At 27.8% G+C, this 24073-nt stretch overlaps 1 protein-coding gene across 1 annotated transcript in view; it reads left to right on the top strand.

The window, feature by feature from the left end:
* Nucleotides 1-24073, top strand: part of LOC107438318 (uncharacterized) — a 120228-nt gene that overhangs the window by 91315 nt on the left and 4840 nt on the right. Inside the window, exons 4-11 of the mRNA XM_071184923.1 lie at nucleotides 646-694; nucleotides 5264-5413; nucleotides 7165-7247; nucleotides 9007-9091; nucleotides 12333-12416; nucleotides 17296-17382; nucleotides 18723-18888; nucleotides 22249-23495. Coding sequence (XP_071041024.1) covers nucleotides 646-694; nucleotides 5264-5413; nucleotides 7165-7247; nucleotides 9007-9091; nucleotides 12333-12416; nucleotides 17296-17382; nucleotides 18723-18888; nucleotides 22249-23492 — 1948 coding nt within the window. The 3' untranslated portion in view covers nucleotides 23493-23495. The remainder of the gene's footprint in view (nucleotides 1-645; nucleotides 695-5263; nucleotides 5414-7164; nucleotides 7248-9006; nucleotides 9092-12332; nucleotides 12417-17295; nucleotides 17383-18722; nucleotides 18889-22248; nucleotides 23496-24073) is intronic.

Genomic DNA, 24073 nt, shown 5'->3' with positions numbered 1-24073 from the left:
GATCCATCAGGGAAACGAAACTCCTCACTTTAACGCCACGCAACAACTACCCTTCTAAGCAAATCGACTGTTTTTTGCACTCTACACATCGACAACAGCGCCACCTCACCGCACCCATACCCTATTTACGCATGCGCGCCCTTTTATGAGTTTGAAGGTTAAGTTGCCACTATTTAATTTACAACCCTCGTATTAAAAGAAACAACATATGAGTGGTTGTTACGGAACACTCTGTATATTATAGTTATTTATTATATTTCGGATTAGATTTGAAACCTTTCGAGCGATCTTCCCGTTAAAGATTTTTTTTTTATTTTTAATTCTCACTATAAATCAATGAAATCAGCTTAAATGGACCACCATCCAAATATAATAAAACGGAAATTCTATTAAAAGTGCAATTTAAAAATTTAATTCATAACACTATGTTCTGTTATATCACGAAAAACAAAATTTTGAGGTTGAAAAAAAAATCATTTCTTTCACTCTCTTAAAAGGCGTTGTTAGATATCATTCACTCAATTTAAATGAATTGGTTTCCCGGCCGCATATTTCAGGTCCGGCGTTCACATCAAACGCGAAAGTGAAAACGCCCATTTACGTTTTTGTTTATTCTTTTCATTTATTTATTTGCTTTCTCTCTAGGTTCATGGGAGTATGCGTACACGAAGGCCAACTTCATGCTCTGACAGAGGTGAGTAGTAAGATCTTTTCTTCTTTTTTTTTTTTCTCTTTTTGTTTGTTAAATGAATCTTTTATTTGTTTATTTCGCCAATACACATGCCGGTAGTTGATCCTTATTTAACGTGATGTCTATGAATGTTTTAAATTTTTTTTTTAGGAAGTTCTAGGAGCGATGCTAACGAATCATTCCTTCAATTTGTTGCTACTTGTACTTTTATATTTTTCCTGTAACAATAATTTCGGCTATTATTTTTGAAGATTTTTTTATTCGTTACGTTAACTTATGATCTATTTCAAAAGTATGGTAAAAGAAAATCGGGAATAATTCTTTCAAGTAAAAAAATTTTTTAAAAGTGTTATTTTCTTAATGAAAAACTCTCAGTTTTTTTTTTTTTTTTTTTTAAATTCAGTTTTTAATTGTTTCTACTTTCGAACAAATGAAATAGATTGAGAAATTTATTATACTGATTGAGAAAAAATAGTTTAAGCAACTTCTCTCAAAAATGTAGCGTAATAAATGTTCAAATCTAGTCACTTTCGAATCTGTAATTTTTTTCTTTCAATTTTCCTTTTTTTTTTCTTGCGAAAGATTTTTTTTTAAAAATTTTATATATTGATAATTGTATGAATTGTATGGTATGAATTTGACTAAAATAAGGTTAAGAATGATTTTAAGAATTATTAACTTAATGTTCATTTTATTAATTTCATTCTTATTATACATTATACAAATCATTAATAAGAAATTTCAGCTTTGAGACTAAATAATACAATGGAAAATTCATGAAGCTATGATGGAACAAGATTTTCTGTTAAGTGTTCATTTATTTTAAAATTCGGTTTTTTAAAAATTCAATTTCTTAAACAATATGACCTATTTCGCTCTAATGCAAAATTATAGTATTCGTTAAAATGATGCAAAAAATTATCCATCTTTCAATTCAAAATTTTTTCTATCCTATTAAATGAAATAATAAAAATAATAAATATTTACTAAGTTATATTTTTCATGGAATATTTTCGTTGGGTAAATGAATTTTATAATTTTGTGCAAACATTTTTCAATTCGCTGAAAAAGTTCTGAAGATTGGCGGAATATGCAAAAAATGAAATTAACATCAAGGGGTCCAAACTTCATACCGCTCTCCTGATCAAACTATGGAGACCATTTTTACCAGATTGCGGCTATCCCCTATATTTTGGGGGTCCGAAATTCAAATCCTTCGAAAGAATATGTTTATTTAGAGTGCGTTTTTGTCAAATTTCGTAACTTAAAAATTATCGTCTGCACTAATTAGCATATTTGAGGTCATCTTTAAGATTGAGTTCTGGAACGGAAGATCCGATCATTAGATCAAAAGTTATTATTCAGGGTGGTCCGTTTTTTATTTTGCTCACCACACATTTTTATTTGATGTTTCATAATTTGTATAGCTTTTCAATTCGTGGATCAGCTGAAAAAGCGAGAGTAGTGATGGAAAGATCTCAATCACGCAGGACTCGCAGATGTCCCAACACAGGGATGGGACTTTGTTTAAATGACTCACATCCTCTCTGTTTTCAATAGTTGGATGATGTTCAGGAGGGGAATGATTGTTCCATTCTGTCATCCGCCCACCCAACAATCTCTCGCATGGGTGGCTTTCTCTCCAGCAGGTGGGGAGAAAGAATGGATATTTTGATAGAGATGTCGTTTGCGCCTGTCAATTTTTGGCACTTCATGTGAAATTTCTGAATAACATCACCCAGAATCTGATATGGCTTTAGATTTCAATTTGTCTGCTTTTATGACAAAAACTTTTTCTTCTGGGGTGTTTTTTGAAGCTCTTTCACCCTAAATAAATTCGCAATTTAAGTGCCTTATATTTGATGCAAAGTTATATTTTTAATCCATGCCATCTATATCATACATGGTGCGTTGCGTTTTTATAAAGTGCTGTAAGGTGCTTTTTTCGATTTTTGTTTTTTAAAAGCCCTGCTTTTTCATTGAGTGTTTTTAAAAAGTGCTTATTTTTCCCTTTTCCGAAATGAGATTTTTTCTTCTTTAACTTGTTGATTTTCGCCACGTATTATGTAAAAGCGTGGTTTTTACATTGTTTATTCAACGTTTTTACAATCTTCACAATCGTTTTCAACTTTTTCACATTCTACCACAATCCATTTCGGTGTACCGTCGGTCCATAGCGTATGAAAGCGCCAATCATTTTACATGTTTGATGTAATACTTACGAGCTCGCATGTGTACCTACTGAGCTTGGTTCGGTGAGATCCTTGCACTCTCATGTGCAACTCTGCTGCATTTTGCAAAATATTTCCACCCTCTGAAATCGAACCGAAAAATCTCTTGATCTTTTTATGGTGGCTAATATAATAAAAAAAAAAGAGTTCTTTGTCGAAAATGAGTTATTTTATCATGATCATATAAAGTCTGAAAATTATTTTGCGTTTTGTTAATGTACGTAGTGCTTAAAAATTACTTAAAAGTTGCTTATTTTTCGTTGAATGATTTGGCTACGCACCCTGTTTAGAACCATACCCATCAACATTTAAGGCTCCTGCGAAATTTCTTCGAGTGGTAGTGAACTAAGGCAGAAATTTTGGGCTTTTTATGTCTGTTTAAATTGTTCTTGCGTAGTGATAGACAAAATTCTTTTTAATTTTGATTTATTAAAATATTATTACATTACTTTTATTATCATTATGAAGAAACATATTTTCTTAAACAACGGGAAATCTGTAGTTGTTTTAGAGGGTAGGACAGAAGAAAATAGATTAAATATTTAAAAATTCTGTAACTTGTATGAAAAATTGCCAATCAGAGATTTTCAAACCTATATGAAAATCATTAATATCAATTGATAATTCTTGTTTTTTTTTTTTTATAATTTCTATGAACAGTGCAGTGTTGGTGTAAATTTATAAATGTTAAAAAAATTAGATCAAAAACGTGCTTTTTATTTTTACGATATTGTGGATTTTCTTCATAGTGACGATTTGCGCCATTTTTATAAGAAGCATCGAGGGCGATGGCCAAAGATAATAAGCAAAACTTAACCATTCGAGAATGACTATAAAAGGTCCCAACAGCTATAAAAATTACCTTATTCTCTAAAAAGCATTACTTCAAGTGGCAATACAACCTTCAAAAAAGTCTTGCTGTGCTGCAAAGTTGCAAGTGAAAAAATGTTTAAACCTATTTGAAAGCAATAAATAAAAGTGTATAATATATCCGATGCATTTGGAAATTCAAATAAAATTTGAATAATGAAAAAATATATTTCTAACTTATCGAAAAATAACTTATTTTTACTGAAAATAAGAAATTGCGTTTCACAATTAATTAGTTAATTTCAATTAATAATAATTCAATGGGCTGATTCAGAATTATTTGCAAAACTGAAAATTTATTATTTTTCTTATAATTATATTCTTATTTCTTATATTCTCTTCTTATTTCTCATATTTTTCTTATAATTATATTATTATTCTTATAATATTAATATTATTTTTCTTAGCTTATGACAATCGTTTTAAAGAGCGACTCTTATTTTTTTCCCCTTTTACATCTCTTACATTTTAAAAGCTTCAGAAAACATTTTAATCTTAGATTGATAAGGACTGATAATAAAGCTTTTATATATATTACTTTATCTCAATGCTTCCAAGGTAACAAAGCTTTTGAAATTTTTTTTTTCTTTTTGAAGAAAACCGTTTTAGTTTTTGGTTTATGCAAAAGAACAACTTATCTGGAAAAAAACAAGTCTTAAAATATTTTTATGACTAAGATAACTTTCTTTCTCACTAGACATGGGACAAATTTTTCAAAAAGATAAGTTACTCTATAAAAGTTTTATTTTTTATTTTATAAAGTATAAAATATACTTAAAGTTGACTTGTTAAAATTTTAATGTTCCATATAAGCAACGTAATAAACTAATTTAAATACATAAAATACTCATTTTTATTGCATCTTTTATTGAAAAAATTTTTAAGGTAAAGAGAAAATATTATCTTGCATATTTTTATTGATGTGCACGTCTTATCAATTATAGATTATTCAGCTATTGCTTAATATGTATTACTTTTTATATCAGTATACTTTAAGTATTTTCACATATGAAAATTTTTTACACATATAAATTTGTGTACAGCAGTTATATTAAACTTTTTAAATGTCGTTTTTGTTGAAATCTTAGATTTGTGCTGATTTTTTGTAATCAAAATTTTACACAAAATAAATCCCAAAAAAAAACTTGATACAATATTAAATGTGTTTTAAAGTGAAATTTGAGAATTGTTGATAAAAAGTTTTTTCTTTTGTTATGGACTCTTTTTTAGATTTCCTTTTTTAAAATATGCTTTTTTTTTGATTTGCAATTTATTATCCAAATATGATATTTAATAAAACAATTATTTATAATGTGTGTAAGAATTTTGATAATGTTGTAACAGTTGACGTTTGTGTTCTTATTTGCACTAAATTAGTATATGATTGTTGTATATAATATACATATATATCTATACATAATTGATTTCATAACCAAAATTTCTGATGATTCATATTGTTAATTTTTTCTAGTACATTAATGGTGGAAGCTTGGAACAACTTTTACAGAACAAGCATATTGAGTTGTCATGGGAGACAAGAATTAAATTGTCATTAGATATAGCTCGTGGCATGTGTTACTTGCATTCACGTGGTGTTTTTCACAGAGATCTTACTTCAAAGGTATGAAACATCTGTTATGATTTGACTTCATCTTTCTTTTCTTTCCATTCTGTGTTTATTATTGTGTTGTTGGCATCAAATTTGTTTGATTTTTATTTTGTATGCTTGTATTTTACAGTGTACGTTGTCACGAAATTACCAGCCATTAAAATTATTTTTACATCTAAAAATAGTCATAATTATGGAAAACTGAATATGTATTGTAAGGATAAGAATTAAAGTTTTTTTTTTCTTCCTATAATTTTACCTACTGGTAATGAGAACATGTTGGATGTAAAATTATTAAATCGTAATCATATATTTTTTTTTACTGTTATAAATTTAAACATAAGAATTTTTCTACATTTATCTAAAATAGTTTTTTAGTTTAAATTTGAACCATGCTTTGGGACACAATGTTTTTTTTTTTTTTTTCACTTTATGGTTTTTTTTAAAAAATTAATTAAACCTAAAATGCTTAAACAATATTTTTTTAGTAGATGTGAATTTTTAATACCTGTTATTTAAAATTATTATATTTAGCGTTTTAATAATTTATGGTTATGAAATGTGCCTTTTTATGTGTTAAAGATTAAATCTTCGAAACACTGCTCACTTCCAAACAATAATTTTTCAAATTTGCACTTAATTGCAGTTATTTATATTTAGGAGGAAGTTATTTATTATTGAAATTTCTTTAATTTACAAAAATCAATTATTGATCAATTTTAATATGATTAAAAAGAAATTCAAACTACTTTTTTTGGATTTTATATTTTAGTGTAAATATAATTATGATAATCTTCTAACAATTTGTTTTGGTAACTATTACTGTTTTCCATAATTGAAAAATACCAAAATATATTTGTAATTAGAGGGTCAATGTATATATATATGAAAGGGACACTGGCGTCCCACCGGCATCAAAGAGTTTAAGATGAATTGAGCTTAAACTGTGCCCAGCACAAATTTGGTCAGTTTAGTTAAAAGGTTTTAGACTAAGGCTAAATTTTTCTTTCACTAAAGTTCTCTTTATCTGAAAGTTAAAGAATTATACCAAATTATACATATATCTGTAAAATTAGCTTTTCGTACACAAGTATTTGTTTACTCCCATACAANCTTCTAACAATTTGTTTTGGTAACTATTACTGTTTTCCTTAATTGAAAAATACCAAAATATATTAGTAATTAGAGGGTCAATGTTTATATATGAAAGGGACACTGGCGTCCCACCTGCATCAAAGAGTTTAAGATGAATTGAGCTTAAACTGTGCCCAGCACAAATTTGCTCAGTTTAGTTAGAAGGTTTTAGACTAAGGCTAAATTTTTCTTTCACTAAAGTTCTCTTTATCTGAAAGTTAAAGAATTATACAGAAGTCCTCTTTGTTCTTCTGTTAATAAGTATGGAAAAAAGTAATGACATATAAACAATTAAAAAGAATTAAATCTTTTCATATTATCCCAAAATCTATAGTCTCTAGCATATCTCTATGTTTCTCTCATTGCAAATTATGGCTTTAGTTTGACATATCATTATGCATGCAACTTTAATCCTTTCAAATGAAAGTTTTTTTTGCTTTAAACATTTGATATCTTTTATCTTCATAAGTTACTATAATGCTCCAATTTGACGTGCATTTTCAATATATTTGACATAAAAATTTAATTATTTTAATTTTAATATACATTTCATTTGTAAAGAAAATTTGAAAGTTTTAATATTTATTATTATTGTGTATGATTTGTAAATAGTGTTGCTTTGTTCACAGAATGTCCTCATCAAGATGAATGAAGATGAGATGACCGCAGTTGTTGGTGATTTTGGCTTAGCAGAGAAAATACCAGATTCAAGGTAAACAGTAACTGCCCACGAGTCTGTAAATATTTTAATATTTAGAACATTATTTTAATATATTTTCTGTATTAATCTGTTGTCTGGGTGAGAAACGAAATAGCCAAACTTCACTAAGACTTCAGCAATAGATTATTCTTTTGCAAAAATTGAAGTCTTGCCTCCACCTTTTATACAATTGCTAGTTTGGTTAGTCCATCTTAATTTAAGCAGTTTTCTAAAACTTTCAAAAGACAAACTGTTAAAAATTTTTTTTTTAAATGGCTTAAGATAATTCAGTTTAGTTGTTACTGTCCTTCTTGATACTAAAAGACTTGGTAACCATTTTGGTGAAGGTACCCATCTAATGGATAAATGTCAATTTTTAAATTCAAAAGGAATTTCTGGCTTCTTATATAGGATGTTAACACCTTTTGATTCATAGATTCCACTGATGAAAGTGCCAGCAGATTGCAATAATTTTGATTTTTATTGCAGTAAAATACATTTTATATACATCATATTTATCCGTCTTATCACTTTTCCGTAATTTCTATGCAGTCCCAGTTTATTCTTAATGCATGCTATGTTAAAATAATTGGTTTATATGACCAAAAAACACAAAATATTAGTTTATAAGTATTTTTTTTCTTCTGTACTTCGTTCCCCCTTTTTTATTTTTTATTAAATCTAAATATTTCTTTTGGATTTCAGAAACTCTTAAGACTTCCTAATATCTAAAATAAAATTTTTCTCCATACGATTTTTTTTTTTTTACTTGTCTATGTAAGAATTGTATAGATTGGTGTACAAAAATTATGATATAATTGTATGATTATTTTTCACTTTCATAACAGATTTTTTGTTTATGTTTGAACTTAACTCTTATTATCAATAACATTAAATGTCATATTAACAATGGCTATTGCATTGTCAAAATTAGTGTTCATATGAAGTATTAAATTTAAATTGTTTGATTTTCTGTTATATATCAATTTACTTCGCTCCCCTGATAAAAAATGCTTTTGTAATTTTAAAATTTGAATAGATGAAGGAAGGATAGCTTTCTTTCATTTTAGAAGGCCTCTTTTATCTTGTAGTGTGCTTGGTGATCATGAATACAATATTTATCCTAGAGGCAGTAAACTAACGCAGAAATTTTAAAACAAATAGAATTTTTATTAAATGTCAATCAGAACTTATGAGCATTTATGTATCAAACTTTTGATACATCAATTTAAGTCATTTATATGTAGTGGTGAACAATTTTATTTTAAATTTAGTTTATTAAAATATTAATACTTTACATTTGCTACCATTAAAAATATTTTCTGTAACTATGAAAATTCTGTAGTTAAAAGGTTTGAACATTTGTGACACAAACTTCTATTTTGACTTGAGTGTGCAGTAACTGTTGCAGCATAACCGCAAAGTGTCTATAAAGAAAAAAGATCTTATTTTTCTCTTTTTTAAATTTAGATTTTTTTTGTTGAATTTGTGTAATTGTATTCAAAATTAGCTTGTCTCAAAAATATATAGTAGTTTTAAAAACACTTGACTTATTCAATATAGGCTTAATATGTATATATATTTTTTAATAAACATGAAAATATCCTTTAATGTCTTTTTTATAAAGTGTAAATTAAACATGCTTGTTTTCTAAACTTTTTTGTCTTTATTATTCTGCGAAATTATTAAGTTGAATGCTTTTTATAATTTTTTGGCTTAATTGTTTTTTCTAAAATTTTAAGATACTTCTTACATTATTTGTCTATTTTAGGGATCGTAGTCAACGTTTACCAATTGTTGGTTCACCTTATTGGATGGCACCTGAGTGTTTAAAAGGAAAGTGGTACAATGAAAAGGTAAATATTTTTTAATGAAGTTAGCTCTATTTCAGTTTCCATAGTGTCACAATGACACTTTTTGTCCTATTCGTTTACATTCCTTCATAAATTTCAGGGGTATTCTTGTATTAACAATAAAGACGATTTGAGTGATTTTAGCCCCTCTCGTTTTTTATTGATTTGTAATTCAAAAAAGTTACTGAAAAAAATAGAGTAATTCTGACTTTTCATAATTTGATTAAATTTAAGTGCCTATTTATTCATGTGTTATAGTGCCATTCATGTGTTAGCCTTATAGGAATATATTTATAGAACCTTATACCTAAAATGATGGCAGGAACCAGGTTGGCCCTTAAGGTATTTTGGTAGGTACCCCATTACTCCAGGTAGTTCGGGTATAAAGTTCTATAAGTAATAAGGTGTCTCAGTTTCATTCAGAAGAAAAAAAGTATTTCAACGTATCAGTTATTATTAAAGAAAATTTGATTATCCAAGAAATTAATGTAATAAGTATAATTTAAATATCAGTATTCCATTTAATAAAATATTTTAGTAAAATCAAATTGAATAAAATACCATAGAATTTTGATGCCAGTCTTCAATGTATTTCTCATTAAATTGATTATGATTATATTTTAAGATTTCGGGTGTCTAATTGATCTACTCACAAACAATCTGGGAACGTCTTTGCTTTCTAATGAATTACCAACATTTAAGTGAAAAAAAAAAGTCTTAAAAATTTATATATCAGTTCATTTTTGGAACTCTTTATTACTATAAACATTAAACATTGTAATGCAATAACATGTATTGTATGCTTTTCTATAACAAAATAAATCCTTGTTGCCTATTCTATTTAAAGGGCTAACCATGTTACTTTGATCATTGTAAAAACCTGATTACTTGATATCCTATAGTGTATTATAGTAATGTTATAAGTCAAATATATTCAAAAAGGGTTCATGTGTTATTTTGTTTTTATATTTTCCCAGGATTTTTAAAGGTCAATGTAAATAACAATTAAAGAAAATAGTGTATTTGTTCTTGAACTTTGATTAATTATAACATTTTATGATGCTTAGTTCTTAAGTTGTTTAATCCTTATCAGTTACTGAATCATAAGTTCAAGTGTCAAAGAAAAGTTTAAATATTCAAATGAGAGAGCTAAAAAAGTGTAATTTATTTTATACAGTTTTTTTTCTTTTCAAAAACCATGGCATGAGCATAAACAATTAAAGAATTTGAGATAGTATAGTGAAAAGTCACACTTTTTCTATTTTTTTTTTTNTTTTTTTTTTTTTTTTTTTTTTTTTTTTTTTTTTTTTTTTGTAACTGTTCCTTAGTATTGTTTCCAGAATTTCAGAAAGTTCTTTTAAATAATATCACAATTCGCAAAAATATCTTATTGTCTATTTAGAAATCACTTGTCTTCCTTTTTTGCAAAAATTCTAATTTGACTTATTATATTATCCCAAGCTCTTCAACTCTATTACATAAAGAAATAAAATTTATTGATGAGCCTTTTTACCAAGTTCTATTTTAAATGCTTCTCAGTGCCTTCACTTCGAAAGTTCGAAGGAAAAAAAATGAAATGAAAAAAAAAATAGACACAAAAGGTTAAGACAGCCAAGTGTTTTGTTGGCACAGTTAGAGTTCCGCTGGCAGCTCTATGTTGGTGGGAAGTTTAACAATTTGATTGTATATGCAACAAGGTGCATGTTAAAACTGTTCTGACTGAAAGGTGTATTGATGTGGTCTGGTATGGTAGTTAAGAGAGAAGGGTACCAAATACTTAGTGTTCACACACCAGCAATGAAAATTTAATGAACACTAGGACTACCTAGGTATTCTTGTAGTTTTTTAAAAACTTTATATGATGAACAAACTTGAGAAAAAAAATCTAACTGTACAGTTACATAAATCATGTTATGGTACACATCAAAAATTAATTATTACCATCTTTAACACCCTAAAACTCTTTTGGCTCATTGACTCACACTGATTGAAGGTAAGTATTTATTAATATTATGTGTAATAAAGCTAAAAATAAATTCAACATAGACATTAAAATGAGACCAAATAAATAAGTAAAAGAGAAAGACAGAGATAATAATTTTAAATATAGTATTTTGTTAGTAAGACCTAAAAAAATACTATATTTAAAATTATAAAGTTTTAAATTTAAAAAAGTAAAGCATTGCCATAAAAGCCCATTGTGAGCCAGGGGAGTCATATAGAGGTTAAAGGTCCACAATTTTGTGACCAATAGCATGATTGTCGAAATGTGGTTAGCATTGTGCGCAGGCTGCCTTTAATTCCCAGACCAGCTGGTACCCATCAATCTGAAGCTAGAAAGTTTTAAATAATTAAATTGTAAAATTATTATTTAAAGTCAATTCTAAAAGAACAAAAAATATTTTCTTGATTAATAATTATATTGTCAGTACATGAATGCAAAGCACAGCATAGCATGTAAATTTGAAATTTCATCATTTAAATTTATAAATTTTTCTACCAGACACTTTCCATTATTCTATTTGAATACCACACATTTTAAATTCTATATTACATGTACAACTATGAAATTAGTTTATAATTTATAAATAGTGCAATTAGTTTAAAAATACATAGTATATAAAATACTCAATGTATATATAAATATAAAATAGTCAATGCAAAAACTATTTTTCGTTACTATTCTGCAAATTGCGAACATATTTCAAGGTGACAAATATTTCGCCCATGCATATGATTTTAGCAATATTTGTAGAACATTTGGTAACAACTGTCTCCATACTGGTGTAAACCCTATAGATATAAGAGGATTGTCTTTTTCTATCAAAGCCATTGAAAGATAGATGACCTGGTGGTTTGCCAGTGAATAGCAATAAAGTGTAGTGTGTAAATAAATAAAAATGAAGTGTAGTCCATATTATTGTGAGAATAAACTGATTGAGAACTATTAATACTGGATTGCTGTTTTGCTATTAAATAAAATTGAAACTTCTTTTGAAAAATGGTAACAAAATTATCTAATTACAAAATTTCATTTTTGATTTAACTTATAAAAATATCATAATTTTGTTAAATATTCTAAGATAATTTTGTTTCATCAGTAGTTGCTTAAAAATGATGTAAATTTATTTTTAATTTTTTTTTTCAAATTTCTTTCCAACATAAAAGATAACTATGGACTATCTTTGCTTTTTGCTTAATAAATACAAATATAAATTGGATTTTAAAAGACATTTTATTTTAGGCTGATGTATTTTCCTTTGGTATTATCATGTGTGAAATTATTGCCAGAATTGAAGCTGATCCTGATATTTTGCCTAGAACAGAGGTAATATTTTATAACTTTTTACCTTCTTAAATAATCTACTATGATATAAATTAATTTATTTTTCATGTTTGCATGTAAAGCAAAAGAAATTAAAAGCAAAAAGGAAAAGTTTTAATTGTATTTCATTTTTGACCAAATGTTTAAAATAGCCAACCATAATATTCAGCCATGAGCCTGGATATTCTGCTCTTTTTCTTTTTAAATTTATCTGATATTTCATTTTTAATTTATATATTTCTGAGCATGTTGAAAAATAACCCTATTGCTGAAATTTTTCAATCATTTAACTTTCAAAATGTGTTAAAACTATTGAAATACAATTTTAATTTCATAGATTGATAAAGATTAAAGTCAGGTGCAAGCAATTTAGATTTTTCAAAGTTGCTTCTTAGTAAATTAATTCCTTTATTAGTTTTTTTGTTTTGTTTTTATAAGTTGTAAGTTTTTGTCAATTTGAGTTTTTATGCTCAGTTTTTTTAAATTTTATTTATATTCATTGTATCTTTATGCAATACTTTAATGTTACTTAATTTAAACTTTGTAAGATTCCAAAGATAATTCCATTTTTCCAAGATAAATCAAACATTTTTCAGATCATTCACTTTCTGAAGATCTATTAATGATATGGTATATGAATTATGTTTTAAAACTTGTTGTAAATTATTATGTAGCCTTATATTTGATGCTTTTTTTCACCCATAAAGCAGTATTTAAAAAATATTTTAATTTGTTATCAATTGTATCTTATGTCTTGTATTTACTGCTGAATTGTATTTGTGTAAAAGTACTTTTTTCTTTGTTATATTTGTCATTCATGAAATAGTCACGTTTTAATGCTGAAAAATTACTTATGAGATAATATTTGTTATATAATCCCATTACTTATTACCATGATTCTTGTGGCAATTTGTGTAATATTTAATAGGATTAATGCAAAAAAGGCTTGAAAATAGGAAAAACTTTTATTATTCTTTTGCTATGAGTTAATAGGCAAAGCGAGAAGAGCAGAACCTTAGTTTTTTCCACTTTAACAAACATATATACCTTAAACCAGTGGTCAGATATAGCATGTTGTAAGTAGCAAAACTAATTAGAAGTGTTAAACTAAAATTAGTTGCTACTTTTTTTGTAGTGCAGTGAGCTGCTTTTTAAATGAAGCAGTGTAATATAAAAAAGTATTGATTCCTGCCTACCACTTTTAATGTTAATTTAGTAAAGAAACAAGGTTCAAATGCACGTATGTTTTTGTATCATATTGTTACAAATCTTTGCAGGTCTTTCAACAGATCCAGCGAAATGCTCCAGTGGTTAAGCGCTCATAATAATTAATTTGTATGCTTCATTGCTGCAATTTTTTCTTCTTTAATCTAGCCCTTATATGTAAAGCTTAACATTTAAAATAGCCATTAAGAACAATAACTTTTTTAAAACTTTGACCATGCATTTAAATGCAACTGTGTACTTATGGAACACTAAAGAAACTATGTTATTTCATCGGAAAGAAATCTATTTTCTTTGTATTTCTATTTCTTCGTGGAAATTAAAGTACATTAAACGTTTAAAAAAAATTTCAAATGTTTTATAGATTTCCTAAATAACTATTCATTTCCTAAAATAAATGTTCACTGTCAAAAGCACAAAAAGTTTTTTAAAAAAAATCTTAAACAATGGTTAGTATAACAAACTGTAAGCACGAATAAGTAAGTAAAACATGAATAAATATTTTTTTCATATGAGCAAGTTAATTTTAGCATTATTGAACCTAAAACCTGAAAATTTGTGAACTTAGGCATATTTAGAATAAGTACAATTTAAGCTATTGCTATTCTATTTTATTTCTACAGTTTGCGGAGAATGAATTTTTTAAAAAAATATTTAAGTTAATCATAATCGTAAGAGTTACATTTGTTTCATTATTGCAAGGTATTTTAAACATTTTTAATCAGTCTTTAACTGCACATAAAATAAGGCTCAATTTTAAAACTAAAAATGGATATTTTAAAAATTTGTGAGTGCCTACAAAGTTAAGTCTTGGACATTTTCTAAATTATGGGCATATTTTTGTACTTTTTACTTATGCAATCACATTTAAAAGAATTTGAATTCTAGTACTAGAGAGAGTTCAATGAAAAATGATAAAATATTTTTCTTTATGTAAAACTCAACAGTCCTGAGATTAGACTATTTTTATCAGTTCTGTCGTCAACCTCCTATTTTTGGTGGACAATTAATCTTTTCTAAAGAACTGTATTTGTTTTGATCGTTATTTAGTTGGATGGATGATTAGGCTTTTAACTTTGTTTACTGCTTTTACTTTGTTTACATGATTTTGACAGTTTGCTTAAAGCAAATTATCAAAATCATGCATTGTCTATTATTTGGGTTACACGTGTGTTTTACAAGAAAAGGGATCTAAGTGTGCAACAAAAAAAAAAGTTTGAAAATTTCACAGAAACACTAATATAAAAGTTATGCAATCTATGCTCAGAGAGATCCAAAATGGCACAAATTATAAATCAGAAGCGTAAAAGAGCTGAAAAAATTGTTTAATTTTATGCAGTATTGTAATCTTGTTAATGTTTCATCATTCATCAACTATTTATTTACAAGCATTTTCATATGTTTTCAGCAAAAAATTTTTTAGAAATTTTATTGTTCATTGCAATAATATCCTGTTTTACTCCTTGTGTCACTAAAGTTTTTGAAGAAAGTTTATTTTATGTATTTTCATTACACAATTTTTTCCTCATTTTGCTATTGATATTCTCTCCTAAATATTTTATCAGTTATGCATTTATTACAAAGCTTGAAACAGGGTTTCCGCTACGGTAGCTTTTTTCGCAAAATGCGAAAAGACCCCTAAAGGATTTTACTAAATTCCATTTAAAAAAAAAGCTTCCTCGAAAAACCATGACGCTAACATCCATGAAAAAAACTTGATCAAACAAGGAGAAAAAATCTAAATATCTTTCGCAAGAAGAACCATGACGCTAGCGTTCACGAAAAAAACGTGATCAAACGAGATGAAGAGCATAGCGATCAACAAAAATGGCTGGAATATATGAGTTTCACCGAGAGCGGAGGTTGCTGCTCTGTTCAAAAACCAAAATCCGCATTTAATTTCAGTACATTGTGTGACACATAGGCTAGCATTAGCCGTGAGCCAAGCAGCGTCTGAGAATGCTTACCTGGTAAAGTTTCAGGACATAATAAAAAGAATTCACTCTTATTTTGAATGCTCCCCTGCAAATACCAGGCGATTGAAGAATGTTCAAGATATCCTTGAACAAAAATCAAGGAAATTCATAAAGTTATCAACAACTCGGTGGTTGTCTTTGGGGAATTCAGTTACAGCTCTGGATTGCAACTGGCGAGCTCTTGTTAGTGTTTTAATGGAAGACAAAGTCCTGTTGCTCAAGGGTTGTTAAAAAATATAACTACTTTTTTGTTTTTAGCAACCACTGCCATCATGAATGATATCATATTCAACATTAATAAATTAAGCCTCATATTTCAAAAATCATTTAAATTTTGAATATGTTCAATCAAGTGTGAAGGCTTGTATTTCAAGTTTAGAAGAAATAAAAAATGGCACCGGCACTCATTATATGAGTTTTTTAGATGATGTGCCTAAGAAGGAAAGTGAAAAATTTGAGTTTCAGGGTCATATAATTTTAGATGGACTGAAACAGAGGGAAAGATTCCGTAATTTGATGCACAATTTTTTAAACTGTATCATTGAAAATATTACTGATAGATTGGGAGACTTGGATAAAATCGAAATGTTCAATATATTTATACCTAGCAGGATGCCCCATAGTTCGGAAGAATTACAGCATTATGGTGTAAAGGAAATCCGTTGCATTTTCAATTTGTTTTCGGAATCACCCAGAAAAGATTTTCAGTTTACAGTTACTCTGTGAATGGGGATTATTTAAACACATCTTAATGCAACGATGTAAAAACATGTCATTTAATGAATTACTTTTATTTTTATAAACCAATGATGTGTCTGAACAGTACCCATTAACAACTTCTGTTATAGAGTATTGTGCAACAATACCAATGCACACTGTTGACTGTGAAAGGGGTTTTAGCTGCCTTAATTTGATTAAAACTAATATTCGAAACAGGTTGTTAATCAACCATGTAAACAATTTGTTAATGATTAATATTGAGGGCCCTGAAAGTGCATTTAACTTTCAAGAAGCATTTGTAAAATGGGCAAACATGAAAGAAAGGAAGATTGTTAATTATAAACCAAAATGTTTTGATAAATAATAAATGTTTTTTTTTTTTTGTTATAGGTATTCTTTTTGATATTCTTGTACATTAAGCTATTCTTTGTCAGATAACTTACAGTACTTGTTTGATATAAAGTAATTTTATAAGCCTAATGGCATTTTAGCATTTTGCTAAAACTTTTTTTCAGATTTTAGCTTTTTTACTAATGAATTTTTAGACTCAGCTTAAACCCTGGCTTGAAACTTTAATAAAGCTCTAATTGCTGCTGAAATATAAGTAGAGAATTAAAAACGAAAAGTATTGAACAATTTTTGTGTAGTAAGTCGTATCTGTTAGAAATGTTTAGACTTTAGAAGTAACATTAATAATTTGTCAAAATTTGTATTGCAACAAACTTATCTATTATTAGTCGCATCCTTATAGAATATAATCTATAATAATTTTGAATTTTTTTTTCTAAGGCAATCTAATAAATTAAACAAATGACAAAAAAATAATTCGTAATTTTTTTCTACCTTTTAAGAATTTGTACTTATTTTCTTGTTATTCATTGCAAAAACTTTTATTTATAATGTTTCATTACAAATTTTCTTTTATTTGTTATTGACTGTTCATATATTTGAAATTTTTACAGAATTTTGGTGTAGACTATGTGGCTTTTAGTGAAATGTGCCCAGATTGCCCACCTCAATTTTTAGAATTGGCTTTCACTTCTTGTAGAGTAAGTGTCCAGCTTATATATGCATCTTTAATATACATTTTTAAAATATATTTACTAAGAATCAACAGTAAAAGTTCATGTTTTTTCATGCAACAGGAAAAAAATTCATTTCTATTTTTTGATATATATTTTTATTTATTTATTTGCTGATATGCGACAAAGATATTATAAATTCTTTATTTTTTTACATTACTTATGAAGCAGTCTAGACTCTTGAGAATTTTTGATCTTCTTTCTAGTTTAATTCAGTCATTTTCTGATTTTTCTGGTATGGATTCTGAATATGCTGTTGAATACCAAATAAAGTTTAGTTCTAATGAACTGATAATTGACTTTTTTTTATTATTAAGTTTTGATATAAAGCAATTTTAAAAGGACTAAAAATCGAAACTAACCTGACCAAGATTATATAAATTTTTATACCATTTCAAACTGTTATTAGTTGCTTAGTTAATTTAGCAGTTAATGATTCATGATATTAATTATACCATATGTGACTGAGATTGTTTAAAATGTAATTTTGATTAATTTAAAGCATATGTCCTCTTCTGTTGTACGCTTTTATTTCAGTTACAACTTACATTTTTTAAGACCTGTTTTAAAAGAAAATTTTTGTTGTGTAATGGTTTACAGAGAAGCTTGCTTTGCTCTTAATTTGATTTGATTTTTATAAAATTGCATTGCTAGAACATTATAGTTTATTTATGCATACAGCCCTTTGATGTTTTTTTAAGAGTTATTGGTTATTGGAATCAACTACTTATTCAGATTCATGAAATCAGGATATTTGAATAACAACTTTCTCACTCATTAAAATTTAGTACAAGTGAGAATCTTAGCCAGGAGATCAGAACTATTTTGCATCTATTTTTCTAAGTCATAATAATATCAGATTTTTTTTCTCATTCACATTGAATGAAATTTGTTAGAATGCAAAAAGTCTTGTGCAATTGAGGAGAAGGGAAAAACCTCATTTCTTTTCTAGTCTCAGTTGTAGTGGTTGGCCAGGGTGCCTGAGGACAAAGTGGCCCTTTACCCTTTCATCGTGAAGTGAGGATCATTGAGGTGGTAAACCTTCTGGTCCTTGTATCCTGGAAATAAAAGTAAGGATTAATAAATGGGCACATTACCCGAATAAGTTTCATCATATATGATGAAAATTCTGCAGCTTCATTACCACATCTTTACTATGCTTTTGTTTAGGAGTAAACATAATCATTAATGTCAAAATAACACATTAAAAAATTGGAATGCACTTTCTCATAATTCTGGTTTGTTTTAATATACTTCCTACATATTTTGTTTGAAAAATAAGTAAAATACTTATTGTTGCATTTTAGATTTCTCCAGACAGCCGTCCAAGTTTCAAGGAAATTGTGCATCAGTTGGAGAAAATGTTAAATGTGATAAGCTCAATGCATGGAGGTTCACAATTATTTTATCCTCCTGTTGTCTACACATCCTGCTGGGATGATGGCGATAACATTGACAGTGTTAGAGCCATCTGTAAGTTAATAATTCAAATGTATTCATAGTTGAAGATGTTTTCTTTTAATATTTATGATGGTTAAAGGAAGTAATTTTTGAAATTATTATTATGCGTCATTTTTGTTACATTTAATTTTTTGAGTGAGTGGTATATCGAATTATTATCACTAACATGGATAAAGGTTGTTGGATTTTTAAATACTTCGAGGCACTCGAACCCACTCGTTTCAGGGTACTCGAACCCATACTCGTTTATGTCTATATACGTTTTTAAAAACTGCTTAAAGGTGCTTATTTTTGATTTACGTTTTTTAAAAGCACTTAAAGATGCTTTTTTTATTTGGGGTATGTAAAAAGTGCTTAATTTTCTATCTTTTTAAAAAGAGATTTTTTTTTCTTTGCCGTGTTGATTGTCTTTAAAAATTACAAAAAAATGCATGATTTTCACAATTTTGTCTGCAATATTTATCAGAAATTAGTTATTTTATCATGATTATGTAAAGTTTTTGAAAATGTTTTTAAATTTTATTGACTTTATGTTTATAAATTAAAAATTTTAAACGATAGAAAAAAATATTACTGCACAAATCCTAACTATATTTTTTGGAAGGTGATTAAAAATATTTTTTGAGTGCTTAAAAAGTACTTAAAAATTGCTTTTTTTTTTCTTGAAAAATCTGGCTACGCACCCTGTACTTGAATAAAATTTTTTTTGTAAATTGGCGCATTTGTGTAATATTTCTCAAATTACTTTCTTTAAAATTTAATATATATATTTTTGGCAGTTTATGAATTGGTTGAATTTAAATGTAAAGTGTATCAGTGTTTATATATTGCAAATATTGCTATTTTTTGCTGTTTTTCCTTCTGTTCTGTTTTGTCTCACATATTTTTATTTTCTGTTAATATTTTTAAATACTTATATTGTTCAGTAACTTTTAAAGTTACAAATTACCTTAGTAATTTTGCTTTTTAAAATTAGCATAGATTTTTTAAATCTTTTTAGCATTTTATTGTTAGCCTTTTAAAGTTAATAGAAAAGTTTTTATTGTATTTACAAAACCTAGTGGCAGTTTTTGTAATGCTTTTCAACCCATGATGTATTTTATAAGTTAGAGAATATTTACTGGTGAATGTAAAAGTAATTGCTGATATTCAGCATAAAGTTTGAGAATTATGAGATTAATTATAAGGTAAATTGAATTTACATTTTATGTCTTACAACTGCGTAGCAATGGAATTAGTAAAAGTGTTGAAAATGTAATTAAAAAATATAACAAATTATGATTTATTCTTTTTTTCCAAATCTATGGCTGCTATTAAACTTCGAGTTAATATGATTTTTACTTATAAATTATTACAAAATTTAGTATTCAGTTGTTTAGTAATGTATTAGTAAAATTTATTTCCTTTTTTCTAGATAAAGCTTATGCTTTAGGTAATTATATTTAGTAGTTGTTTCTCTGCCCCCCCCCTCACTCCATATTTATTTTATTCCAGCATATTGACTATGAGCTGTAAATAACAGGGTTTCTTTCAACTAAACTTTAAAAAATGAGACTTCGATGTTAAAAAAACCAATATTTTTGTTCAATAAACTCAAACTAGGACGTTTAAATCTTCAACAGTTTATTAAACGTGACACTACTTTTTAGGATATTTGTATTACCGTGAGCTATTTTTCTTACTGTATCAGAAATTAATCAAGCTAGTTTTCGTAAGATTTTTGTTTTTCTCTGGGAAAGTCTTTCTTTACCCTTTTTAAATATCTTTTTTTTTTTTAACTAAACCATAGTTTCCTATTTCTTTTCCTTCGATTTATTTCATTTCAGATTCATATCACACAGTATCAAAATAAGTCATTTTTTTAGAACATAAATGCTACATTTTTGCTTTAAGTTGTAGTCTGCTGAATACTGTCACAGAAATCAAATCACCTTGTTGTAACAACAATCCATTTTATGTTGGATAACTTCAATTTGTCTTTGTATGACTTTGTTTGACAGGTTAAATATCAAAACCAAAATTATCGTAAAGATTAAAAAACGTTCTAAATTTTTCATACCCCTGGATTTTTTTTTACAGTCATGTTGCATAGACAGCAATTTTTTTAGAGAGTCAATGCAACATGATTTGCAGGTTATAAAACTTGCACATCCAGGTATGGAACTTACTTGGAGTGAAATTGAAGTAGGTACTTTTTTGTCAATTGAAGGATAATTTTTAATACTCAAAAATAGTGCAAACAAAGAATAGTAAAGAAAAGGTGCCTTTTGGCTGGCAAGCATTCAAGATGTTTTTTTGCAGGTAGCTGCAAAATATGCGGAACCTTACGTGATATGTGCATCTGATTATTTATAAGAATACCAGATGCAGCTTAAGATGTATTAATCATACCAAGAAAAGCCTGACTTATCAGTTACTATCAAAATGATATCCACGTAAATATTGCTAACAATTGCTCAAAATGGATAGATCCATTTGTGAGACTTAGGAAAAGTCAAACTTCTAAAGTTTTAAATCAAATGAATTCCACGTTAGTCAAAATGACTAGTTTTTTTAGTGTTAAAGTAAATAGTCGTCCCAAGTGAAGCTTCAATAATGAGAAACTTAGAGAAATGTTGTTATGAAATCACAGCCTTATTAATATTGTTCACCTATACTGTTAAATATGTATGGACTATATAAGTAATTTATATCTATAGCAACAAAAAAAAAACCTTGAGTGTAATGGTATGAGGTTTTGACGTCATTTAAAACACTGGTCGATGATTTCAATAGTAAGTTATCAAGTTGAGAAATATGAAGGCAAAGTAGATACACGATCAACTAAAGGTGGCAGAATTCTTGAAAATAAGTTTTGTTTTGTAATTAACTGCTTTATAAACTTAAAGGGCTAAGATTGTGAGAGTGAAATACAGTGTAATGATGTTAGTTTTCCACTTTGTTGTATTAATAACAGATTTTTAAAATACCTATTTTGACCCTTTTCGTGTAATATGTGTCTGGCTTATCACTTAACTCACAAATCAACTTGATACCTCTACCAAAAACAAAAAAGCATTTCCCTCTATAAATAAAAAAAATTAAAAAAAGAATTAATGCACTAGTTTGTCTGAAAATTTTTAACTTGTTATAAATATAAACTTTTTGTGTTTGTACTTAGCGGTTACTTGGAAACTTGTGACAATGGACTTCTCCTAGTAAGCTGTACACTTGTTATATCAAACTTCTGTTGTATTTTTCTAATTTTATTTGCAGATTAATTTTGTATTTTATTAAATTTAAATATCGAAAACTTAATGTATTTAAAATAAAAATTTCTGAAACTGCTTAAAATAATTTTTAATGCTTAGTAAAATGTTTTTTATATTCTAGTTGCTCATGGATGGAGTAAACTTAACTTCCAGAATACAAGTCAGCCAAAAAATCCAGCGACTCCTTTAAAAGTTCACAGTCCTATTATTGAACAACCACCTGTTACTCCAAAACATGTAGGAGAAGCCATGTCAATGCAAGACCCCCATTACAAACCTAACAATAGCTCTCAAAATCCTTTCGCTTCATTACCTAGATTTTGGAAAGGAAAAAAGTTCCTAGAACAGTCTCTGGACGATTCTGACCTAAGTCATTCAATCAGTTTTACCGCCCAATCTGATTCTTCCAAAGTATCTAAATTTAAATCTATTAAAAAAGTACTTCCTTCCTCTTTGAATGAACAAATCACCAAACAGATATCAAAATCATTGCCAACATCACCTGTTTTTGATCGAAAACCTTTAAAGTTGAAACTATTTACAAATATTCCATCTGAAGAAATGGACTCACCCAGATCAGTTTCTCCCGGATTGTTTTCGTCACCTTCTTCACTCTCACCTTTTGAGCCTGAAGAATCTTTTTCAGGTTACAATTCCGTCCAAGAACAAATGAGTGGTTGCAAGTTGGATGATTCCTGTGATCAGCTGCAAGAGCTACATAAAATCCATTTCGGTACCAGTCAGACCCCTTGCGAATCTTCAATCGGTGTGACTTTCCGAACAAAAACTCCATCTCTGTGTGCCAAACTCAGACGCTCCTCTGGAGAATCTGGTTTCTTCAGTGTTGGTGACAGAAATAGCACTTGTGATTTGTCTTTGGAGAGCTACCAAGCACATGACGATATGCCTTCCTGGGCTACAGATTGCAGTGTTACTGATTCTCCGAGTGACACAGACGACAGTGGACAAGTTGGTGGAGGTGGTAAAAAACGACCTTCCTCTTGCTACTCTGATGATTCTTGCTGTTATTGTGGTAATTTGTCAAACTGCTGTGAAACCAGACTACATTCAGACTCAGAAATAGACAGAGAACACAGACAATCTGCATGCCAGAAATCCACGCCCCTAAATTCATCGGGTGTACTTAATTGTAACTGTAAACTATGTTTTTCCGAGACTCCCTGTCAAAATGGTGAAACAGTCATATTGAAAATGTCTAGTCAAAATGAGACTTCACAGTTCGAGTCAAAATCTAACCTGCCATATCAACATAATTTGGTTAGACAGCACGCTAGTTTCCCACTGTCTAAAACTTGTGAGAAAGGCAATAGAGCTGTCAAGTGTATGAGAACCTCAATCGATTAAAAAGTAAGTTTTAATATGTATTATATGAATTTGTGACTGCCTAAATGTGAAACTAAGCTTTTTTACTTTTTAGGTTACTTTATCTTCATATACATATAGATTCAGACTCCTATTTACATCATTTTTATTTTGCAACTCCTAGATCTAGCATTTTTTCAGTTTATTTCAGGGCTCGAAAAATTTCAAAAATTTTACCCGTCCTCCTTTGAAACTAACCTGTCGCTTCTAAATAAATAAAAATATAATTTTCTCTTATTTATTACAAACGTTTATATAAATTGCACAATGAATTAGTAGTTACTAGGATTACAAATACTAGGATTGCATTATACAGTAATAAAAGGAATACTAGGTTACTAATAGGAACCTAGTATTTCTTTTATAAAATAATTTATTTCTTTTATGAAATAATTTATTTCTTTTATGAAATAATTTCTTTCTTTTATGAAATAATTTCTTTCTTTTATGAAATAATTTAAATGACAAATGTCAAGTTATCTGGAATGTCAATTTATCCGAGAGTACTGCATTTTTTAAATGAATCAAATATGACGTTTGCCAGTTCCACAATCAAGCCAATG

Source organism: Parasteatoda tepidariorum, chromosome 9 (genome assembly GCF_043381705.1).
Source record: "Parasteatoda tepidariorum isolate YZ-2023 chromosome 9, CAS_Ptep_4.0, whole genome shotgun sequence".
NCBI classification, from domain to species: Eukaryota; Metazoa; Arthropoda; class Arachnida; order Araneae; family Theridiidae; genus Parasteatoda; species Parasteatoda tepidariorum.
The sequence above is the reverse complement of the archived record's forward strand: the minus strand, read 5'-3'. Positions and strand labels throughout refer to the sequence as shown.